The sequence below is a fragment of the Clytia hemisphaerica genome, unplaced genomic scaffold, assembly GCF_902728285.1.
Source record: "Clytia hemisphaerica strain Z4C2 unplaced genomic scaffold, Clytia hemisphaerica genome assembly, whole genome shotgun sequence".
Classification (NCBI taxonomy): domain Eukaryota; kingdom Metazoa; phylum Cnidaria; class Hydrozoa; order Leptothecata; family Clytiidae; genus Clytia; species Clytia hemisphaerica.
This window is the reverse complement of record NW_027103627.1, coordinates 96,317-114,988: the sequence shown is the minus strand read 5'-3', so window position 1 is coordinate 114,988 and position 18,672 is coordinate 96,317. Positions and strand designations below refer to the sequence as shown.

Here is an 18,672-nt window from a genome sequence, read left to right as displayed (position 1 = left end):
ACTGCGAAAGATCGATAAAAGCACATGGTTAAATTTTGATGTTTGAAATGGTTTTATATGGATGAAATTGCTTGATAATTATGTTTTTGATAATTCTTTGTGTTTTCCAAACATTTTCCTCTGCAATGACATTGATTAGAGTTAACCTGTCATCACTGACCTGTGACCTGTGACCTGCGACCTGTGACCTGTGACCTGCGTTTTACACTAACCGACTTTTCCATATAACACGAACATAACTTTTTGAAAAAAATGAACAAATTTTTCATTCACTCTCCATCGGCACACTTTACAATAGAATTTCATTTTATATTTTACAAAAGGAGCGCATAAACTGTAAGACGGAGAGTTTGTTTATCTAATCTTACAATAAGAGCCAATCAGAAGATAGAAAAAAAGACAAAATAAAAAAGTTCTAAATAATGTTTTGATATTATGTTCTGTGTGTGATGTGATTTCATATTTTTGTCAGTTGATAAGCTACCAATTTACTGTCCCTAAGCTAGTTATTCAGTCACAACTTAACCATCAGATTTATCCAAGTGACTGAATCAAACTAGCTTAGATTTCTAGGCTAATAGTACATATGAGAAAGAGTAATATATAGCGGTACTATTTTAGTTTCGTCCGGGAATTTCCCTAGGACAAAAGGAATTTCCCAAAGGGCAATATCATTCTTTTAGAAACCGCAAGCTATTATTACGAACGAGACACTCACTCTTTGAATATTTTCGATCAAATGTAAACTCGTCTAATGGTGAGTTGCCGGTTAACCACGTGCAACGTGGCCTGTGTTTGGGGTTCACAGGTATTGGGATCTGCAGCCCATAACGTCCCCCGGTTGTTTGGAAGTATTTGGGCGTTATATTTTAACACCGCCCTAATGAAATTAACAACCGCCCTCCATCCGCCCATTTGAAAATTGAAATTTGCGACACCCCTTGAAAATCCTGGCTACGCCACTGGAAGGCCCACCTACCATGCCAGTCTTCAACAAATTATAGACTGTATTTTCATCACATTTACATTTTTTCAATCTTTCCTTATCAGCTAAGCAGTCTTCACAAAATGCTCCAGATTTAATAGATCCAAAACAATCGCAAGATCTAAGATCTTCCTCAACAACGCGACATTTTTCACATAAACCACCAGGCGCATATAAATTCAAAGACTTTTTCTCAGATAAAGCTTTGTTAAGCGCATATCTCATAGAAAGTCCGGGTATACTAACAACATCTTTCAACATGTCAATTTTATCAGGATAATATAGCTTCCTAGTCTTTTCAACAGCCTCTACAAACGGTACAACATCCGCAATATTATATTCTCGGAGAACTTCACGCATTGTCACTAAACCTCTCTTTTCAATATATTCACTTACAAATGTGTCATAATCCGCTTTTGCCTTTTCATCATCACCGCCAGACAGTCGGTTCTTAAAATCTTGCCAAACTATCTCAGTACATGATCTTTCCAGTTTATCATAATGATCTAACCATTCGTAAGGAAACACTAATTTTTTCACAACACAAGCCATGGATTTACACCACATATCAAGATTTTGACCTGGGGCAATATAATTCCTTACATCCAAAAATTTTAACTTACTCGAAATTAAAAACATATAACTGTTGTCCTTTTTCGCAACTTTAATTGTTTCATCCTCACTAGCGCCGCTTACTAAATGCTCTTTGATCAAATTCAAATCATATTTTCCGCTATTAAACCCATACACTGGAACCTGATTTACCCACTCATTCCAACGACTCCTAGCTTTTTTAGGTAACATCTTAAAGTCGCTAGGACGAGGATAAATCTTTTCAACGTCCTCTACAATAGCTTCTTGTTTCTGATATAAAACTTCCATAAATCGTCGCGTCAATTCTTTTGGATCTGCATCTTCAAGATACACTGGTTCTTCACTCAAACTGTCGTGAATTGCAACGCTAACTGCTACTTGCTTGTGGATATAGGTTAGGTCTTCTGTAGGTCGAATATTTTCAGGTAAAACTCGTGCTTCAAAATCATACACAATAAAATGTGGATAAGGAGTAAATTTCCACTCAAAAAACTTGTTACTCAACTCTGGTTTCTCACATTCCCAAACCTTTACCAAGTTATAGCCACTATTTACAATATGATAGTCTCTAGCCTTTGTAGAATAATAGCTTTTTTTCTGTCTGTTTGTCCTATTTTCCAAACATGTATGACCGTGCCATTTACAACCGTGATATTGATACACAGTATTCGTTTCTGGCTCATATCCATCTACAACATAAAAATCAGGCTTTTCTTCCCCTTCATCGTCTTTAATCATAACCATCACCTGTCTCTCCACCATGTCCGCACATTTTGTGATGAATGTGTTTTCCTAACTTTTCACTCTCAGCCTCAATCCACTGACAAGCTGTATAACTAAACCCTGTATCACCTCCATAAAACACATTATCTGAAGCGCTAAAAATTCGTCTAAACTGTTTTCCTTTACATATTTCCTTCGTTTTTCCTCCGTTACATCGATCCTTTTGTAAATGTTCCAGTAAATGATCGCTCCGTTTAAAAACTTGCTTACATCCTTTACATTCCCATCTTTTCGCTAAAATACTTACATCTTTAATATAAAAACAGTGACCGTCTAACAAACCAATATTCATCGTAGGTAAATCTTTCTTATATTGAAATTTACCATAAACAAGCCGCCAAATCTCTTTTTTTTGTTTTGGCTCATAAAGCATGATGTTAACATCATGATGCTTTGCAATACCTTCAAAATCAATCAATTTTGTTGCCCTAACAGTTTCCTTCGTCAAAGTTAGATCTCCATAATAGTCTCTAGCTAATTCAAGAGCTGCTATACATGTTCGCTTTTCAACCTGATTAGTTCTACCACTTTCTAAACGCTTATATATCGCTAAACACCTCCAAACGCAAAGATTATCATCATATTTATCGATCGCATAAATACATCGCTTCTTTGCTAACCATTCTGGCAATGGCCCACACCCCATCAAAGGCTCATTTGAAGCAACTAGCTTAACTTGAACACTTTTAAACATCACCTTTCCCATGTGATTACCTTTTATATCTGTTGTTTGCTCTTCAGGCATGTATGCTTTAGACCAAACTTCTTCGTTTTCTAAATCTAACCGTTTTTGTTCGCATTCCTCAATATAATTTCTAATCTCTTCAACACTTGTAAATAAACCGCGATTCTCAAGAGTCTTATAATATTCTGTAACCTCACCAGCGCCTCGATAAATATCTGCTGTAAACGAATAAATCACCTTTACCCGCATTTCAATGTGTGGTATCAATTTTTTCATAATCAACTTGCTGCTTACATTGTTTAAATTACCTTTAAGTTCAATTCTTTTTACTATCTCACCATCCTCAATAAGATCAACATGAGCAACAAGATCTTGAACTTCTTCTAAGAAACTCTTCTTCGTGCGAACTTTTCGATATCTTTTAAACAAGTTTTGACTATCTTTTTCGATAATCTGACGTTCAACTTCTGATTTTTTAGATCGTCGACTCACATTAACATCTACTTTCTTAGCCTCATCTTTTAGCTTTGTCCATGTTTTCTGATTTGTAAGCTTCTTTGATCGTAAAGACAATTCAGCTTCCATATAGGCTCTTGCTGGATCCATGTCCGGTCTTCGAAGCATTCTTTCATTAACTTCTTTAAAAACACTATTAAATAAATGCTCTCGAAGTTGTTCCTTGTTTTTCCTCCATAAACCACGAATTCCAAGGAACCTTCCATACTCACGTAACTCTTTAACCGTTTCATTCATCTTATTTATTTTAGTAGTAGTTGAGTGAAATAAATTTGTGGTCATCTTTTATTATAAGTACAGCCTCCAACTAATAACAACTTTTACAGGGAATTTCCCCTTTTCAATTTTTGACCACTTTCCAAATTTTCAAATCATCAAAATATTCAACAAAATTTGAAAGTTCATTCCTTTCAAATTTTCGACAACTCAGCATTTTTTCAAATCGCGCAAATCATTTTGGTCGCGCGGATCATTTTTGTCGCGCGGGCGATTTTTTATTTTGACCACTTTTATTTTTAGTTTTTCAAAAATTTTAAAATTCTCAATTTTAAAATATCAAATTTTATGTACTTATAATTTTCTTCGAATTTTTTGGAATTTTCAATTTTGACAATTTTTCAAAAATTTTTTTTTTAATTTTTTCATTTTTAAATTCTTTTCAAAAAATACTAATAACCGGGGAAGATAAGTACAGCTACATTTTTTGAAAAAATTTTTTTTTTTCATTTTCAAAATTTTTTCAAAAAATGTACCTGTACTTATCTTCCCCGTTACTTAGTAGTAGTGTATCCAGCTAAAAGAAGATCCTTGTAGTGCACTCTTTCAAAATAAGTATGTACACCCTTACAGTGCATTTCGAAGGTCTCGAAATAGTTACCTACCCTTAAGGGCAGCACATGCCGTGGGTCGGACCATATGACCATAGGAGTGCCCCTCCCTGGCTAAAAAAAGCAAAAAGAACGATAATTTCATAAAGAACGAGTGACTGTACAACCCTTACGGATTCATTCCTCTTCGTTTATCACGGGAATTTACTGCATGTGGTCTAAAAGAACGACAAACAAATTACGCATGCGTGTTACAATGCAGGATTTTTTAAAAGTCGAATTCAACAAAAATGATTGTTATCATCGGATTGAGCATGAGATTCAGAAAAGTGTACTACAACAAGTCCTATACTCAAACACACAAACAAGTGATACTTTTATGGACCTAAAGTCCAAAAAACCCGTTTTTTGGCCCAAATTTGGCCAAAAATTCTTTTTTTCGAAAATCGGGCCCCGTCACATTCGAGGGTTTATAGTTATACATCTTTGTGCAAAAAATCAGAAAAACTAATGAGCCAATCACGAGGAAAGCTAATAACGAACGAACGAACGAACGGACAAAGGTTAATTTATAGGACCTCCACCCCACCGGGGTACACTTTTTTTTTATAAGAACCAGTAAATTTTTGTTGAGGCTCGGCTGTTCTTATTTTTTTGGCACTTCGAGCCTCAAATTGTTCTTATCCTGTTCTTATTTTTAGGGCAAATTTGGGGGTATTTTTGGGTTTGAACCCTAATTTCATTAATTTGGCCCTTATTTTACCTAAAACTTAGCAACTCCAGGCTCAGGATTGTTCTTAAATTGTTCTTATTTTTTGGCATTTTTGAGCCTCATTGTTCTTATAAAATTGTTGTTATAAAAAAAAAAAGTGTAGGTCCAAAAAGATATGGCGATTTATATTTCGAAATCCTTTGGAATCTGTTACGTTTTATAGGAAATTTGACGTCAATCGTACTCCAGATGACATAGAATTTTGAACTTCAAAAGCCTGTAGTTCTTTGTATGTTTGAGTACAAGACTTGCTGTAATATAACCTTTTTTTACCATTTTTCAGCTTCATCATTTCAACTTTTTGTTTTTCTTTTTGTTCAATCCATAATAATCCACTCCTGAATATCTTTCTGGATTTCATCTATAATTTGATCTTTTGGGCTTTTCTTTTCTTTTAATTGATTACATCAGTAAAAATTCGATGAAAAATTATAGATAAAGCCTTTTTATTTTCCTCTCTCAATTCACCAAAAATTTACAGATCCTCTCACAAAAAAAATAATGACAAAAATTCGAATAAAAAGGTATGAAAAAATAAACCAAAAAAATCATTAAAAGTACTAAAAGAGATACATAGTTTAATTTAAATACAAAAATATAAATTATCTCATACATTTTTTACTTTAAAAAAATAATTTCAGGCGGTAGAATAAGTGAAAAATAGTATCTTAATAAAAATATTAAATTGGAATGGCGTACGATAGTATTAGGTCTATTAGTGCAGCTGAAGAGATAACAATAGCGTGTTTATGTATTCGAGAAAAATCGAGGGAGACGGTATAAAGCAAAGTTGACATGTCATCTCAAAATCACCATCCACTTTGCTCGACGACGGTAAAAACACCAAAATACCGTCGTCTGTTTAGGTGAGCAAAGGTGATATAGAGCCGTATCTCAATTAGCGACTTTATTTTGAGTCATCTTCACTTACCGTCACCCTCGATATCCTACGATAAACTCGCTGAAATACAGTACCAGACAGTATAGGTAATAGAATATAAAGAAAAATCCTTGAAATATTTTTGGTAATTAACATCTAATCTATCGTTAGAACCAGTCAATTCATTCGGCAATTTATTCCAAAACAATTAGGTAGGTTTTCAAGAAAACGTAAAATGGATCATAAATTTGAGGATTTTTCTTTAATGCTATTTACTTTTTTATAGAGGCACTGTAGAATTTCCAAGATATATACACTGTGTCCCAAAAAAAGGGAAAACATTTTATATAAAGTAAAATCTTAATCTATCCTAAGTCTAGCATTAAAACTCTACCCTTCAAACCTACTTTAGAGCACTTGCAAATCGATTGTGGTTTCAAAACTTCCCAGTGAATTTCCCTTTTGTGCCAAGTATTTTGTCACTGATTGTAGTTCAGGTAGTGGGTTTTGAGGATTTTACTTTCAACATAAAAATTTGTTCACTTTTTTGGGACACACTGTAGTACACTGAAAAATACTTCTATTGTTTTATGTCGATTAACTATAGAGTCGATATTTCATAACATAACTAGCAAGGTCACTTAAGTGGCCGTTTGAGTTAAGTTCGAATAATCGAAAAAAATGGCCTAAATTACTTTAAAGGCTTGGGGACACGAGAAGTCTTTTTCGCGTTGGTGCAATGTAACATGCTCCATCCCATCACCCTGAAACCCATGAAACAAAAAAGAAACCATGGGACACATACATTTTTTCTTGTGTTGGTAGGATAGAACATGTTGCATTGCACCAACGCGAAAAAATCTTCTTGTGTCCCCAAGCCTTAAGTTCATACATTCGTCCATTCGTTTGGACTATGACGAGTCGACTTTTGCAAATGCAATTTCCAAGAGATTTACTCAAATAATTATTTAGTACCCTTTATTATCCCTTGAGAATAGTTTGCGATTGAAGTTCTAAACTAACTTAAAACATTTGTGGTGTAAATTTGTAGAACTACTGCACAATTTGCATTCCAAAAATCCACCTAACCGGAAAATCTAATGTTTAACGAAAACGAAAAATCAAACAAAATTGAAATCGAATTTATACATATATCGGTGTTTTCTCTTCTGATGTACTGGACGAACTTGCGGAAACTTTAGAAGGAACAGTCATTGAATTATTACCAACAGACGCAGCACCACGTTTGCTAGCTTGTTTCGGATTCTCATTCGTTTCAGAGACCTCGAATTCAGTATTAGGGTTAGGATTAACAAGTCCGCCATCATCAAAGAAATGTCGAAACGTGAACTCGTAGAAAGCATACTCAGGTCCTTCTTTGTTTGTTTTAACGTTGTTTTTCTCTGCGTGGTCTTCAAAGTCGTCCTCGATCATAGCTTCGGGGACGGGATCAAAATTCGATGTATCAGTTGCATTCTTTATTGTTGGGACATGAGGTGCTTTCTCTGCATGTAGGGTTAGAAAGTCAACACCATCGAAGTATGGATGAAGTTTGATTTGTTCTGCGTCATCTTTTCCAATTCGTTCGTTAGGATCAGAGCACAGCTTCCTGATTAGATCTTCCGCTTCTGGTTCCAATCGGTTCCTTGGAATGTTTAGAATTTGACGCCAGTTGATGACCTGTAAACAAAGATTGTAAGTTTGTTATCAGTTTTTGTTCAATTGTCAAGCCTTTTCAATTGGCCTTGTCCCTGAAATTATATTTGTTTATTCCATATCTTTGGAATGACGTCAAAGCATTAAAACACGATAGGGCAATTACCACCGAAGCGAGAACTAAATGTTTTTTTTCTATAAGAGCAGTGTTTATAAGCATATACAGGCTCAGTTTTTGGTACCTAAACAATAGCTTTATTGTTTGAAAACAATAGAATGCTAAGCATAGTGCGACCCTGATATAGGAGTAGACACTAGTTTCTAACAGAAGCTAAGAAAAACAGAAGCTAAATAATTTTTCAATTCACAGCTGTGGAGAAACAAGTATCTTCACCTTAAACTGTGTTTCAGCAGGAGATTGTGCTAGGAAGGGTGGCTGACCGATTAACATTTCGTACATGATGACACCAACCGACCACCAATCACATTGTTGACCATAAGGGATACGCATCAACACTTCTGGTGCGATGTAATTTGGGGTGCCGACCAACGAATGAGCTTGACATCTCATATGACGGCGTAATTTACGTCTTTGTAGCGGTTTAAGGAGATCGTATTGCATCCGATGGTTTTTGCAATTACAATTAGTGTCGTCCATGAGCGATTCCCATCCCCCTTCTGGTTCCATCGAATATTGCCGTGTATGACCACCTCCTTCCGGTTCCGGCTGATAATACTTTGAATCATGCGTCCAACGAAAGCCCGTGCAAAGTCCGAAATCAGTCAGTTTAATATGTCCGTTTTTATCGATTAAAATATTGTCTGGCTTTATGTCACGGTGAATAAAACCAAGCTTATGAACAGACTCGATGGCCAGTACCAATTCAGAGATGTAGAATCGAGCTAAGGGTTCATTGAAAATTCCGAACTTAATCAATAGAGCCATGAGATCACCACCTGGGACGTAATCCATCACAAAGTATAAATATTGCTGGTTTTGGAAAGAATAATAAAGCTTGACTACCCATTCATTGTCAGCTTCGGCAAGAATGTCACGTTCTGCTTTGACATGAGCAACCTGGTTTCGACGTAATACTTCACTCTTTCTCAAAGTTTTCATGGCATAATAAGCATTAGTTTCTTTTTTCCTGACTAAACTCACTTCACCAAAAGCACCAACTCCGACAACTTTTATTTTAGTAAACATTGACTTGTCCATTTTAGCACGTCTAAGACGAATATAATTTGATTCCTTTTGATTTAGAAGTTTTCTCATTTGTTCCTGTGCTTGAATAGGTAGTCTAACTCGAGACATTTCAGCCTCTAACTGTTGCCTCCGTATTTTGCGTTGTTCTTGTTGTTTAAATAAGTTTTCAACATGCTGTTCCATATAAAACTTGTACGCTTGAGGGGTATAATGTTTTAACCTTGTGGAAAAAGCTTCATCTGTTTCGTCCGTACTCACTTCATCAAAATCAATTTGGTTTTTCTGGTGAATAATCATTGTCTTATCGTAATTACTGTTCAAAGTCAGGGATTGAATTACTGGGAGCGGTGAATAAGATCGCTCAACATCATCCCCTGGAACTGGTGATGTGCTTGAAGTTGAATCATTATCTTTAACAGAAGATGCTGCAGATTGTGAAGATGATTGGGTCGAGTAGTATCCGACAGAGCTTTCAAGATCGTCCACATTCAGAGAAACACGATTGCTAGATGTAGTTGACGAGTTTGAGCCTGGGTACGGCGGTGGTGAACCACGATCACTTTTTAAAGATTCTGAGATTGGTTTAAATTTCTCATCCACGGAAGATTTACTAGCATTGGGCGTAGGAATAGCATAGGTGACTGTTGGTTTCTTGTTGGTATTGAAGTTACCTTGCACTACTACTGGAGGTTTTGAATGTGAAGATTTTTGTTGACCATTTGGTGGGTTGTTATATTGTTTAAGGTAATTGTAGGGCGGTGGATGCTTCTGAGATGCGGGTGGCGATGATTGACCTGAAGAGGAAGATGAAGGGTTGGTACTCTCAAAGCCATCTGGAATTCCTCCAACAACATTGACTCTCTCATTTTCCTGATCAAAGATGACTGTGATTGGAGTGTTTTTTACTGCTTGAAATTCACCTTCTTGGCTTGAGATTCGATTTAAAGAGTTCTTAGTTGACCCAGGATAGGGTGGCGGTGGTTTATGTGCGTAGGCCTCCATGTAACTCCGCTTGTTACTTTCATCCATCACGTTTTTGTGCAATATTTCAACAGACCATGGTCGTTGTTGATTTGCTAAGGCACGATCAGGTTTTTGTCTCAACGTAACTGACGGTTTATCGTAATAACGTGATGATTGACTCATCCCGGAATCTAATGAAATGGTGTCTCCATCAGACATATAGCTCCCAGAGATTGGTCGTTCAGGGTATTGTGCTGATACTTGGAAGCCTACTCCATCATTCGCATTATGGGAACGTAAGGTTTCAGATTGGTATCTCATTGTTGGTTGTCCATTATTATGTAAAGCAGAGCGACCGTTGGTCATAGGTATGTTTTGACTTCTTGGACCATTCTGGGTTACTCCAAACAGTCTCTGAGTTGGCGTTGCACGGTGTGTGTTGTTAAAAACATTGTTCCTTTTCAGCAGATCGATGATATAGTCAATGCTTTTATTTGGATACAAGCAAAGAGCTTCTTTTGCCGAGTTCTATAAAATAAAGTGAAAAGATTCTTTTAGAAGCAACCGTAGTACAGTGGTAGAGCATCCGGCTATGATTCGCAAGGTTGTGGGTTCAAACCTCAGCCGGGTCATACCAAAAATTCTCAAAATCGTACTTGATGCCTCTCTGATTGATGCTCAGCAATTAAGAGAAGGATCAAGGGTAAGCAGAGCAATCCAGGGAGAAAGAGTGGCACCCTCCCCTACCTTCGAGTAGATAGCTATTGAAAGAGGAGCCTTCGGGTCGCCTCCGACTGCGGTCGCAGAATTACTTACTACTACTACTTTGTTAAAAACTTTTTTGCAACCAAAATTTGTGGTCTTACTTCTAAGATTTTGTTCATTTTGTACTAGCCAGTACTAGTTGTATCAGATTTACTATGATCTCATTTAATATAGAAATGAACAAATGTACAGTTTCTTCCGCACTTCCGATGTTCCGGAGCAGTCCGGAGCACGATTTTCAGGGATTAGTCTGCACCAGAATCTCCGAAACGTTCTGTTGCACTTCCTGTGTTCCGGAGGAAGTTATCAGCACATGTGAAAACTAACTGCGCACGTGCGTATTTAAAAAAAATCAGCCGACTCATGGTAGTTTCGATATTTCGATATTTATAGCACTAGAAGAGCTCCGAAACTTTCTTGAGAGAAAAATAGTGTTTTTAGCTACTCCGGAAAACTCTGTAAGTTTCCAGAGCGCTGGGAGGCTCCTTGATTGGTTTTTAGTCCGTCTGGAGAAACCTCTTAATTGTACCTAACTCCTGAGGCCGCAAGCCGTGCAATTACACAGTTAAAATTTACGCCTGTGTGTTATTGCACATTTACAATCCAGCCCAGTTGAGATTGCTCCTGCCTCAAAACCTTCTCATTACAAAATTAAAAGTTAAATAAATTAGGGCTAAGCTTCATGTGTGTCAAACTAAAGTACAAAGGGTTGAAAGTGGATTAGGAGAAATTGGAACAATTTGAAAATTTCAAAGTTTGTATGAAAAAAACAAAGGGGTTAATTACAATTTGAATGTAAAAAGGGCTGTGAACCGATATTGTATTGAATAAGCAATAAAACATGAACCTAAAGTAATATGGGATATGGGATAGGGCTTTCTCTCACCATGACATGCCTCTAGAATTACCCAAAGCAACGATGTAAAAATAATAGATAACCAACTACCCTTGATTCTCAAAAAACATCCGTGTTATGGTTGTAAAAATATTAATGACATTTTGCATCGTAAAAAGTGCAATTAAATAAAAACTTGCTTCATTTGCAACCTTCTATTGGACAGAATCGATCACGTGATGTATACTTTTCCAAAATTTGGGTTAGAAAAAGTGTATTTTCCTATAGGCAGCCTCACAGAAGGAATTTTTTAATTAGATATTATTGTTCTATAAACATTCATCTGTTTATTTTGTATCAGGCAACCTTCATGCACTTTTCATTCGTGAGATATCGCACTTCAAATCACACATATATTTTTCAGATAACATCATTTTATGAGCGTTTATTTATCCAGATGAAGATTAAGTGGTATCAGGCCGATCCGTAGTCAATTTGTCTAAAGATTGGTACCTTTATCTTTTGAAAAAAAATCCAAAATTTGCAGTAAATAACAATTCAAATTTTCTATCAATTCAGTGGATGTCAAAAAGTGTGTCAAAATCTAGCTAAAAGCATAACACGCACTGCACACAGAGCTATTTAAAGGAGTGCTCATTTCAATAGGAAAACAATGGTTGTTCTCTTGGGAGAAGTGCCTTCTAGAGGTAGTTGGTTATCTATTATTTTTACATCATTGCCCAAAGTGAGCTATTTTCAACTCAAAATTTGTGTAAGAGATTTAAAATTTTATGCTCATTATGCCAAGGCATTTTATTTCATGCTTTTTTATGCTAATTCTGAACTAAAGTCAAATTTTATGCCATTTTACATGACTCCGCCCCACCCCCACTTATTTGGGGGGGGTGTAAATCTAAAGTTGGCCTAAAAGTGGGTGGGAGCTGTCTCATTTTTTAAACTCAGGGGGGGGGGCTAAAAAAGTGGGGGGGGCTGCACTAAAGTTCTGGGGGCTAATTACAATAATAAAGAAATTGTAAAAATATTTTTTTGTTTGGTTTTAATGTTCTATTTTTAAATATTCTACAGTTTTATTTTTATCTGCGTGCGAGAGGGGGTGGTACACACACCACAAAAAGAAGACATTCCATTTTTGCGAAGCTATTCAAATGTTTTGCTTTTCAACTGGGACCTGAACCTTACTGAAAAGTGGGGGGACCTAAAACTTAGGGGGGACCTAGAACCCCATTCGGAGCAATGTTTTATGATTTTATGCAGAGTTTGACCCCTGCGATTGGCTCTAATCTGATCAATTGATCACAATTGATAGCCAATTGATGAAAATCCAATCGATGATCAATTGATACTCAGGATTTTAGAATAGGCTCGATTACCTATCTATTATCAGAATCAATCAATGTCCAATCAACTGATTGGTTATCCATTGATCATAGATTGGGAAAAATTGATTGTAGCAAATGGGGGGAGTCTGGTCACAAATAAATAAAGTTTTTTTCAAAATTATAGACTGGTTAATATAGGATACAATTACACACAGTATATGGCCCCCAAAACGGAGACGGCCCCCAAAACGGAGACAGCCCCCAAAACGTAGGTCATCATTAAAATTAGAATTCTGACCTGTAGATTTATCAGAATTAGACGATTTTTGTTTGAAAGAATGATGGTCATACTTAAAAATGAGCATGTTTTTGATAGTTTGAGACAGCTTCAAAATAACATATTTGCATCTGAAGAAAATATTTTAACACCAAAATTAGGTAAAAATTGCATATAACTCAGGGGGGGGGGCACGCAGTTACTACAAGACATGATGTGTAGTAAGTGCTTTTTCAACACTTTTTTTCAGGACCACCACCCTTTGCAGTTACTACACCTTGGTAGTAACTGTTTTATGAAAAGATTTCCAGGTACCACCCCTGTTTTTGAGTGATATCATCAAAAACATACTCCAAATTACCCTAAATTGCGATTATTTTTCAACTTAATACCATTTTGTGCTAGATTTTCTTTTAATTTACTTGGTTAACAGCTGTTGAGAACATTTTAATGATAATTACGGAAAGCATAATTTCAAAGTTGGGCCTGAGAAAATTTCAAATTTTTTTCGTCCATTTATAACAAAAATATTTTTTTTAACAAAGAATTTTTTCACAAAAAAATTCATTTTTTGTGAAAAATTTTGAAAGTTCTTTAAAAAGAATTAAAATATAAGCACTTACTACACCAAAAGTGCTAGTTTTAGTGTTTGGCACCACCCCCAAACAGCAGTTACTACACTGTGTAGTAACTGTTTTCATAACTTCTGAATACAGTACCACCACGGTAGTAAGTGTCATACTGTCTTGTAGTAACTGCGTGCCCCCCCCCTGTATAACTCACTGTACCTCCTTAAATAATGAAAATAAGTTATGAAAATGGGGTATAGGAAACTTTCTACACCTAATGCCTTTCAGAAAATGCAGATACATCTGTGACTTTAGAGGATGGGTAAAAGATATAGCATCTTAAAGGTCAACCAGTGTTTTGGGGCCATAGAATCAGCATTGATATAACCGAAAATTCTAAATATAAAAAAAGCTAAAAATCTTGGAATTCCATTCCTATTAGCTTGAAATAATAGTTTATAACAAAAAATTTTGCTGAATCAGCAAAAACGGCAAATTCTGTCATTTTTTTGCAAAATGTAAGAGAAAAATACCTTTAAAGCTTAATATTTTCAGTTCCAGTTAAGCTGTTTTTCTAAAATTTTCACAGCATATTCCATACATGAATGGAACTATTTTCAAAACAGATTGGTTTTCAGAAACTTGATTAAGACATTGTTAAATCAAAATTGTCATTTTGAAAATTTCTAAATTTTCAGTTTGGACAGTTTTGCATCATCGAAAATCTTGAAATATTTTATAAAAATCATGAACTTTACATTTAAGGGAAAACACGAATATGTTCATAGTTTCTCCCCCTATTACCACTGGGCTTAATAATTTGATTTTAACTACGCCTACGTTTTGGGGGCCCCAAACCTCCGTTTTGACAACCAGGGGTATACTGTAGAAATGTTAACAAACAAATTTATGCCCAAAACCCTCCAAATCACATTTCAAAACTATGGTCAAAATTTTGTATTCATATCTTAAAGATATCTTGAGAAATCGCTAAATTTGAAAACCTCCGTTTTGGGGGCCATTAGAAAAAAGCTACCTATCTTTAAGGGATTGAATATATTGTTGAAATTAAAAATTTTGAAAAGGAACTTCTGGGAAATAAAGTAGAGATGTTAAAGTTTTTCATGCAGCAAAAATCTTTGTAAAACGTCTTTTCCTCTAGATTTTAGAGAAATTTTAAATTTGATCGACTTTTTGAGGGCCACATACTGTACATGCTTAATACTCATTCAAACAGTGATAAGCGTGTAATTCTGCCCTTAAAAAATTCTACAATTTTGATAGCCATGTAATTGCATGTTTAGATATCAGAAGTTAAGTGAGTAATAAAGAAGATTTCCAAGACTGTTAGTTTTGTACCGTCAACTGCTCTACTTGGGACGATAGGTTGAAACATGGGCAGTATAGACTCAATTCTTCATACAAAAATTAGGGGAAACGCATATTTGGACTTTGTACGCTATGCTGCAAGCAAGCACTTAAGCTAAAGTCCCGCAAAAGCGGAACAAAAATTAGTTTTTTTAAAGTTTGCAAAAGAATTGCCACATAGAAGATTTTTCAAATTCAGTATGTGAATAGAGCAGAAAAAATAGTATTTTTCCTTTTTTTGCAAAATTTCTAGGAATGAAAATAAAGGAATAATGATAATTGAAAACTATCCACTAATGATCCGCAGCACTATTGTAAATCTTCTAGAATAGCTTCGCGTCTCTTTGCTTGAGAAGATCATTGACAGAATAAAGTTTTTCACTCGCACAGGAGCTTGCAGGGGTTCTGTGAGCATTCTGCGAGTGTTCTCGGCTCAATCCTCAGACTGCATTAAAAATAATAGACTAAGCTGTGACAGACCATTTCTATGGAAGTTGTTGGAATGTTTTCAAGACTCTTGACAAAAAATCCTTTGTTTCATTGTCAATGATGACAGTGCTGTTATTAATGTTGCTGGATCTGACATATTGATGTTTGTAACTGCACTTTATAGTTTTGATTCCCATTGAAGAATCATATTCTTGTTTTCATGTTATTAGTTGCTGTTTTAGAGCTTTACAGTTAGGAACATTTGGCGAGTTCCTGTACGCAACCGCGATCTAAAAAATCATAACAACACTCATTAAAAAAATGACGTTTGTGTCTTTTCGCACTTTTTTTAGCCTAGACAATGTAGCAAACATAGAATATATAAGCACACTGTGCTTTTAATTTGCTGAAAATTTTTTTTGCATCGGAAAAAGCTTTTCAAACTTTCAGCAATGATTGACCAAACTGTTACAATAAAAATTATCCAGCACATTTTTTATCTTCTTATCTTCTTAATCTTCAAAAAAACCGTTTGTTGTGCCCTGCGGTGGAGTGTATGACGTAACTCGCGCGGTAACTAACTCGCCTTTTGTTGGAAGATCAAATTGGGCGTTTTGGCGTTACCACCCTCGAAGCTAACGGGCGCCCCTTTGCGTCTTTCCGCAACTCTTTCCATCATTTTAAATGGCCATAACAATAGATCCAAAAGGGCGCCATAATCTTGGAAGATAATTTGTTTCGGTCTCCAGCTTTGGGAAGTAGCAATATTTTTGGTTGTTTTTGATGGAAAATAGTAAGAAACTTAAGTTTACAAGTGGCATTTAGTTTTTGCTGGCTTATAGAATGGCAGGATCCTAGATGGTTTCCCTAACTGCTTTAGAGCTAGCCTGATGGGACTGTTGATATCTGGCCTGTATGTCCACTTAATGTTAAATCTCTTTGACAACAAATTTGTTTTGATAACACCACCAAGTTTATCAATCATACTTTCTGTCATAATGTGTCATGATAACTTTCACTGATAGCACACATCGTGTTCAAAAATAAAGGCCTGTTTTGTGACATTTTCAAAGTTGGCTGACAATTATGTTAATAAAATGAGTATTTTTGGTGGCTAACCGTTTATTTTTTCACCAAGGATAAGTAGAATGATTAACCTTTCCAATTGTTTTGGAGCGAAATTAAGTGGCTTACTAGGTTACAAGATATTTCAAGATAAGCTATGAGTCGTTTATGTGGCTGACAACACTGGTGGCTTTTTGAAACCAACCAGTTTCAAAATGTTGCACTTTTATCTGTTTTGAGATAATATGATACCTCTAGTTACCGATTCAAGTGTCATTTTCAAACAAACCATTTCCTCCTTTGAGGTGGCTGACAAAATACATATTTGGACATATTTGGACCTGGAACCACACATTTTACTCATTTTACCATTTTTTTCATCAAAATATGTTCTTTGTGTAAATACCGATCATCATATAAAATTTCAACGTTATATTTGAAATATTTTTCAAGTTATTCAAGAAATACTATATTTTTGAGTTCACTAAATGTCACACTATTTTTGAACATGATCCACACCCTTTTTAACTTTTTTGTTTTCATTCAAAATGACCGGACGCCGATTGGAGAATTAGAGAACGCACGCGCCTAACCACCTTATCACCTGATGGGATTAACAAATAACGAGTCTGTAACTTGCCGCGCGAGTGACGTCAAAGGCTACATCGTTTTGCCACTAATTTGGTCTTCTTCGTTCCAACCATTCGCGTGTTTTCCACTACAGATTTTTTTCATATTTCGATTTAAAAGCCTACTCGGTGCGAAAGAGAAATGGTGTATTTTTTAATACGCTGTTTATTAACTCAAATCAAATGACTTTGGAGGTTCGGAGAAATGGTGGCCGAATTGTCGTCCCATGTTTTGTCAGATAGTCCCAAGTTAGAGCAGTTGACGGTATTTTGGCTTCGTGAGACACAGATTTTTCAAGACAATCTCAATGTACTGGAATGACTTACTGGACTTAGAAAAGGGTCTGGGTATGCTCTGTCCCCACACTTTTAGACGTCAGAGCTTTATTGCTATCATTTTTTGAGTAAGATTCAACTTCTCAGAATAATATCGTGAATAATAAAAGAATAAAATCGTGCTACGGAACACATGAAGTGCTTTGGAATCTTCCGGTGTTCCAGAGCACGAAAAATATGGCACTTTTGCTCCGGACGTTTCCAGAGCGCCAGGAGGGTCCTACCAATCAAACTTTCAACTCGAGTCAACCAAAAATTAATTAAAAAACTAACTAACCTCATCCAAACCATATGACATCAATATTGATAAGTCTGTTGACCTATGGGATTGATGAAGGTCTGTGTAGGAATTGCTTCTGTAATCACTTTTTGAAAGTTCATTGTCAAAAGAATGTTGCCAATTTGACATTTGTTGTTGGGGCATATCTTCTAAATCTTTGCGTATATTTTGTAATGCAAAAGCATGCTTTGAACTTGTTGAAGCTACTCTGGGATAAGATCTTCGATCGCCTGCTGAAGCTTCTGCAAGGGCCATCATGTTAGAAATTCCAAGTTTTTTCTCAAATGCTGTCTCCAAATCATTACTTTGAAGGTTTTGGCTCCCTTGGTATTGCCCGGAACGGTTCATACTACTGGCTCCATTATCTCTATTTACAACACCACGATTTGAAAGAATGTAATGTTGTTGTTTGTTAATGTTTGATTTACCTTGATCACTCATCGTATTTTTTTCTAAAAACTACATCTGGGTTACTTTACCTGTAGAAGAAAGAAAGATAATTTCACAGACGCAATAGGTTTTCTAGGTACTAAACAAACTGCAAATCCCATCAACTGTTCATTTGATCACCCATAAATTATTTAAAAAGTACAAAATCACCAAGAATCCTTCAAGGAGCAGAGCAAACGCAACAAAAAATTCCTTCCATTGAAGTGCTTTATTATCCAAATTACTGACCAAAATATTAAATAAATTTTAAGACAAATAAGCCAAAATAATTACATATCTTATAAAATTCGATCAAATAAAAAAGTCAAAACATATTTCTTTGAAGTATGATACAAAAATACTCTGTTAAAATGTTGTTAAAGTTAGCATTATATGGTCTTGATTTTATGACATTGGATAGAAGCAATCAGCGAATGCCGTTGGAATTTTTTCGTCATCATTGTTGTAAAAATACTTTGTTA

At 35.6% G+C, this 18,672-nt stretch overlaps 1 protein-coding gene across 1 annotated transcript; it reads right to left on the bottom strand.

Moving 5' to 3' along the window:
- Positions 1-5,591: 5,591 nt before the first annotated feature.
- LOC136802495 (serine/threonine-protein kinase LATS1-like) lies at positions 5,592-18,268 on the bottom strand. The gene is made up of 3 exons (XM_067059223.1): positions 17,759-18,268; positions 8,093-10,396; positions 5,592-7,722 (listed from the first exon to the last, which is right to left on the bottom strand). The coding sequence occupies exons 1-3, from the start codon at positions 18,200-18,202 to the stop codon at positions 7,186-7,188; spliced, it is 3,285 nt and encodes a 1,094-aa protein (XP_066915324.1). The 5' UTR covers positions 18,203-18,268; the 3' UTR covers positions 5,592-7,185.
- Between the last annotated feature and the right edge of the window lie 404 nt (positions 18,269-18,672).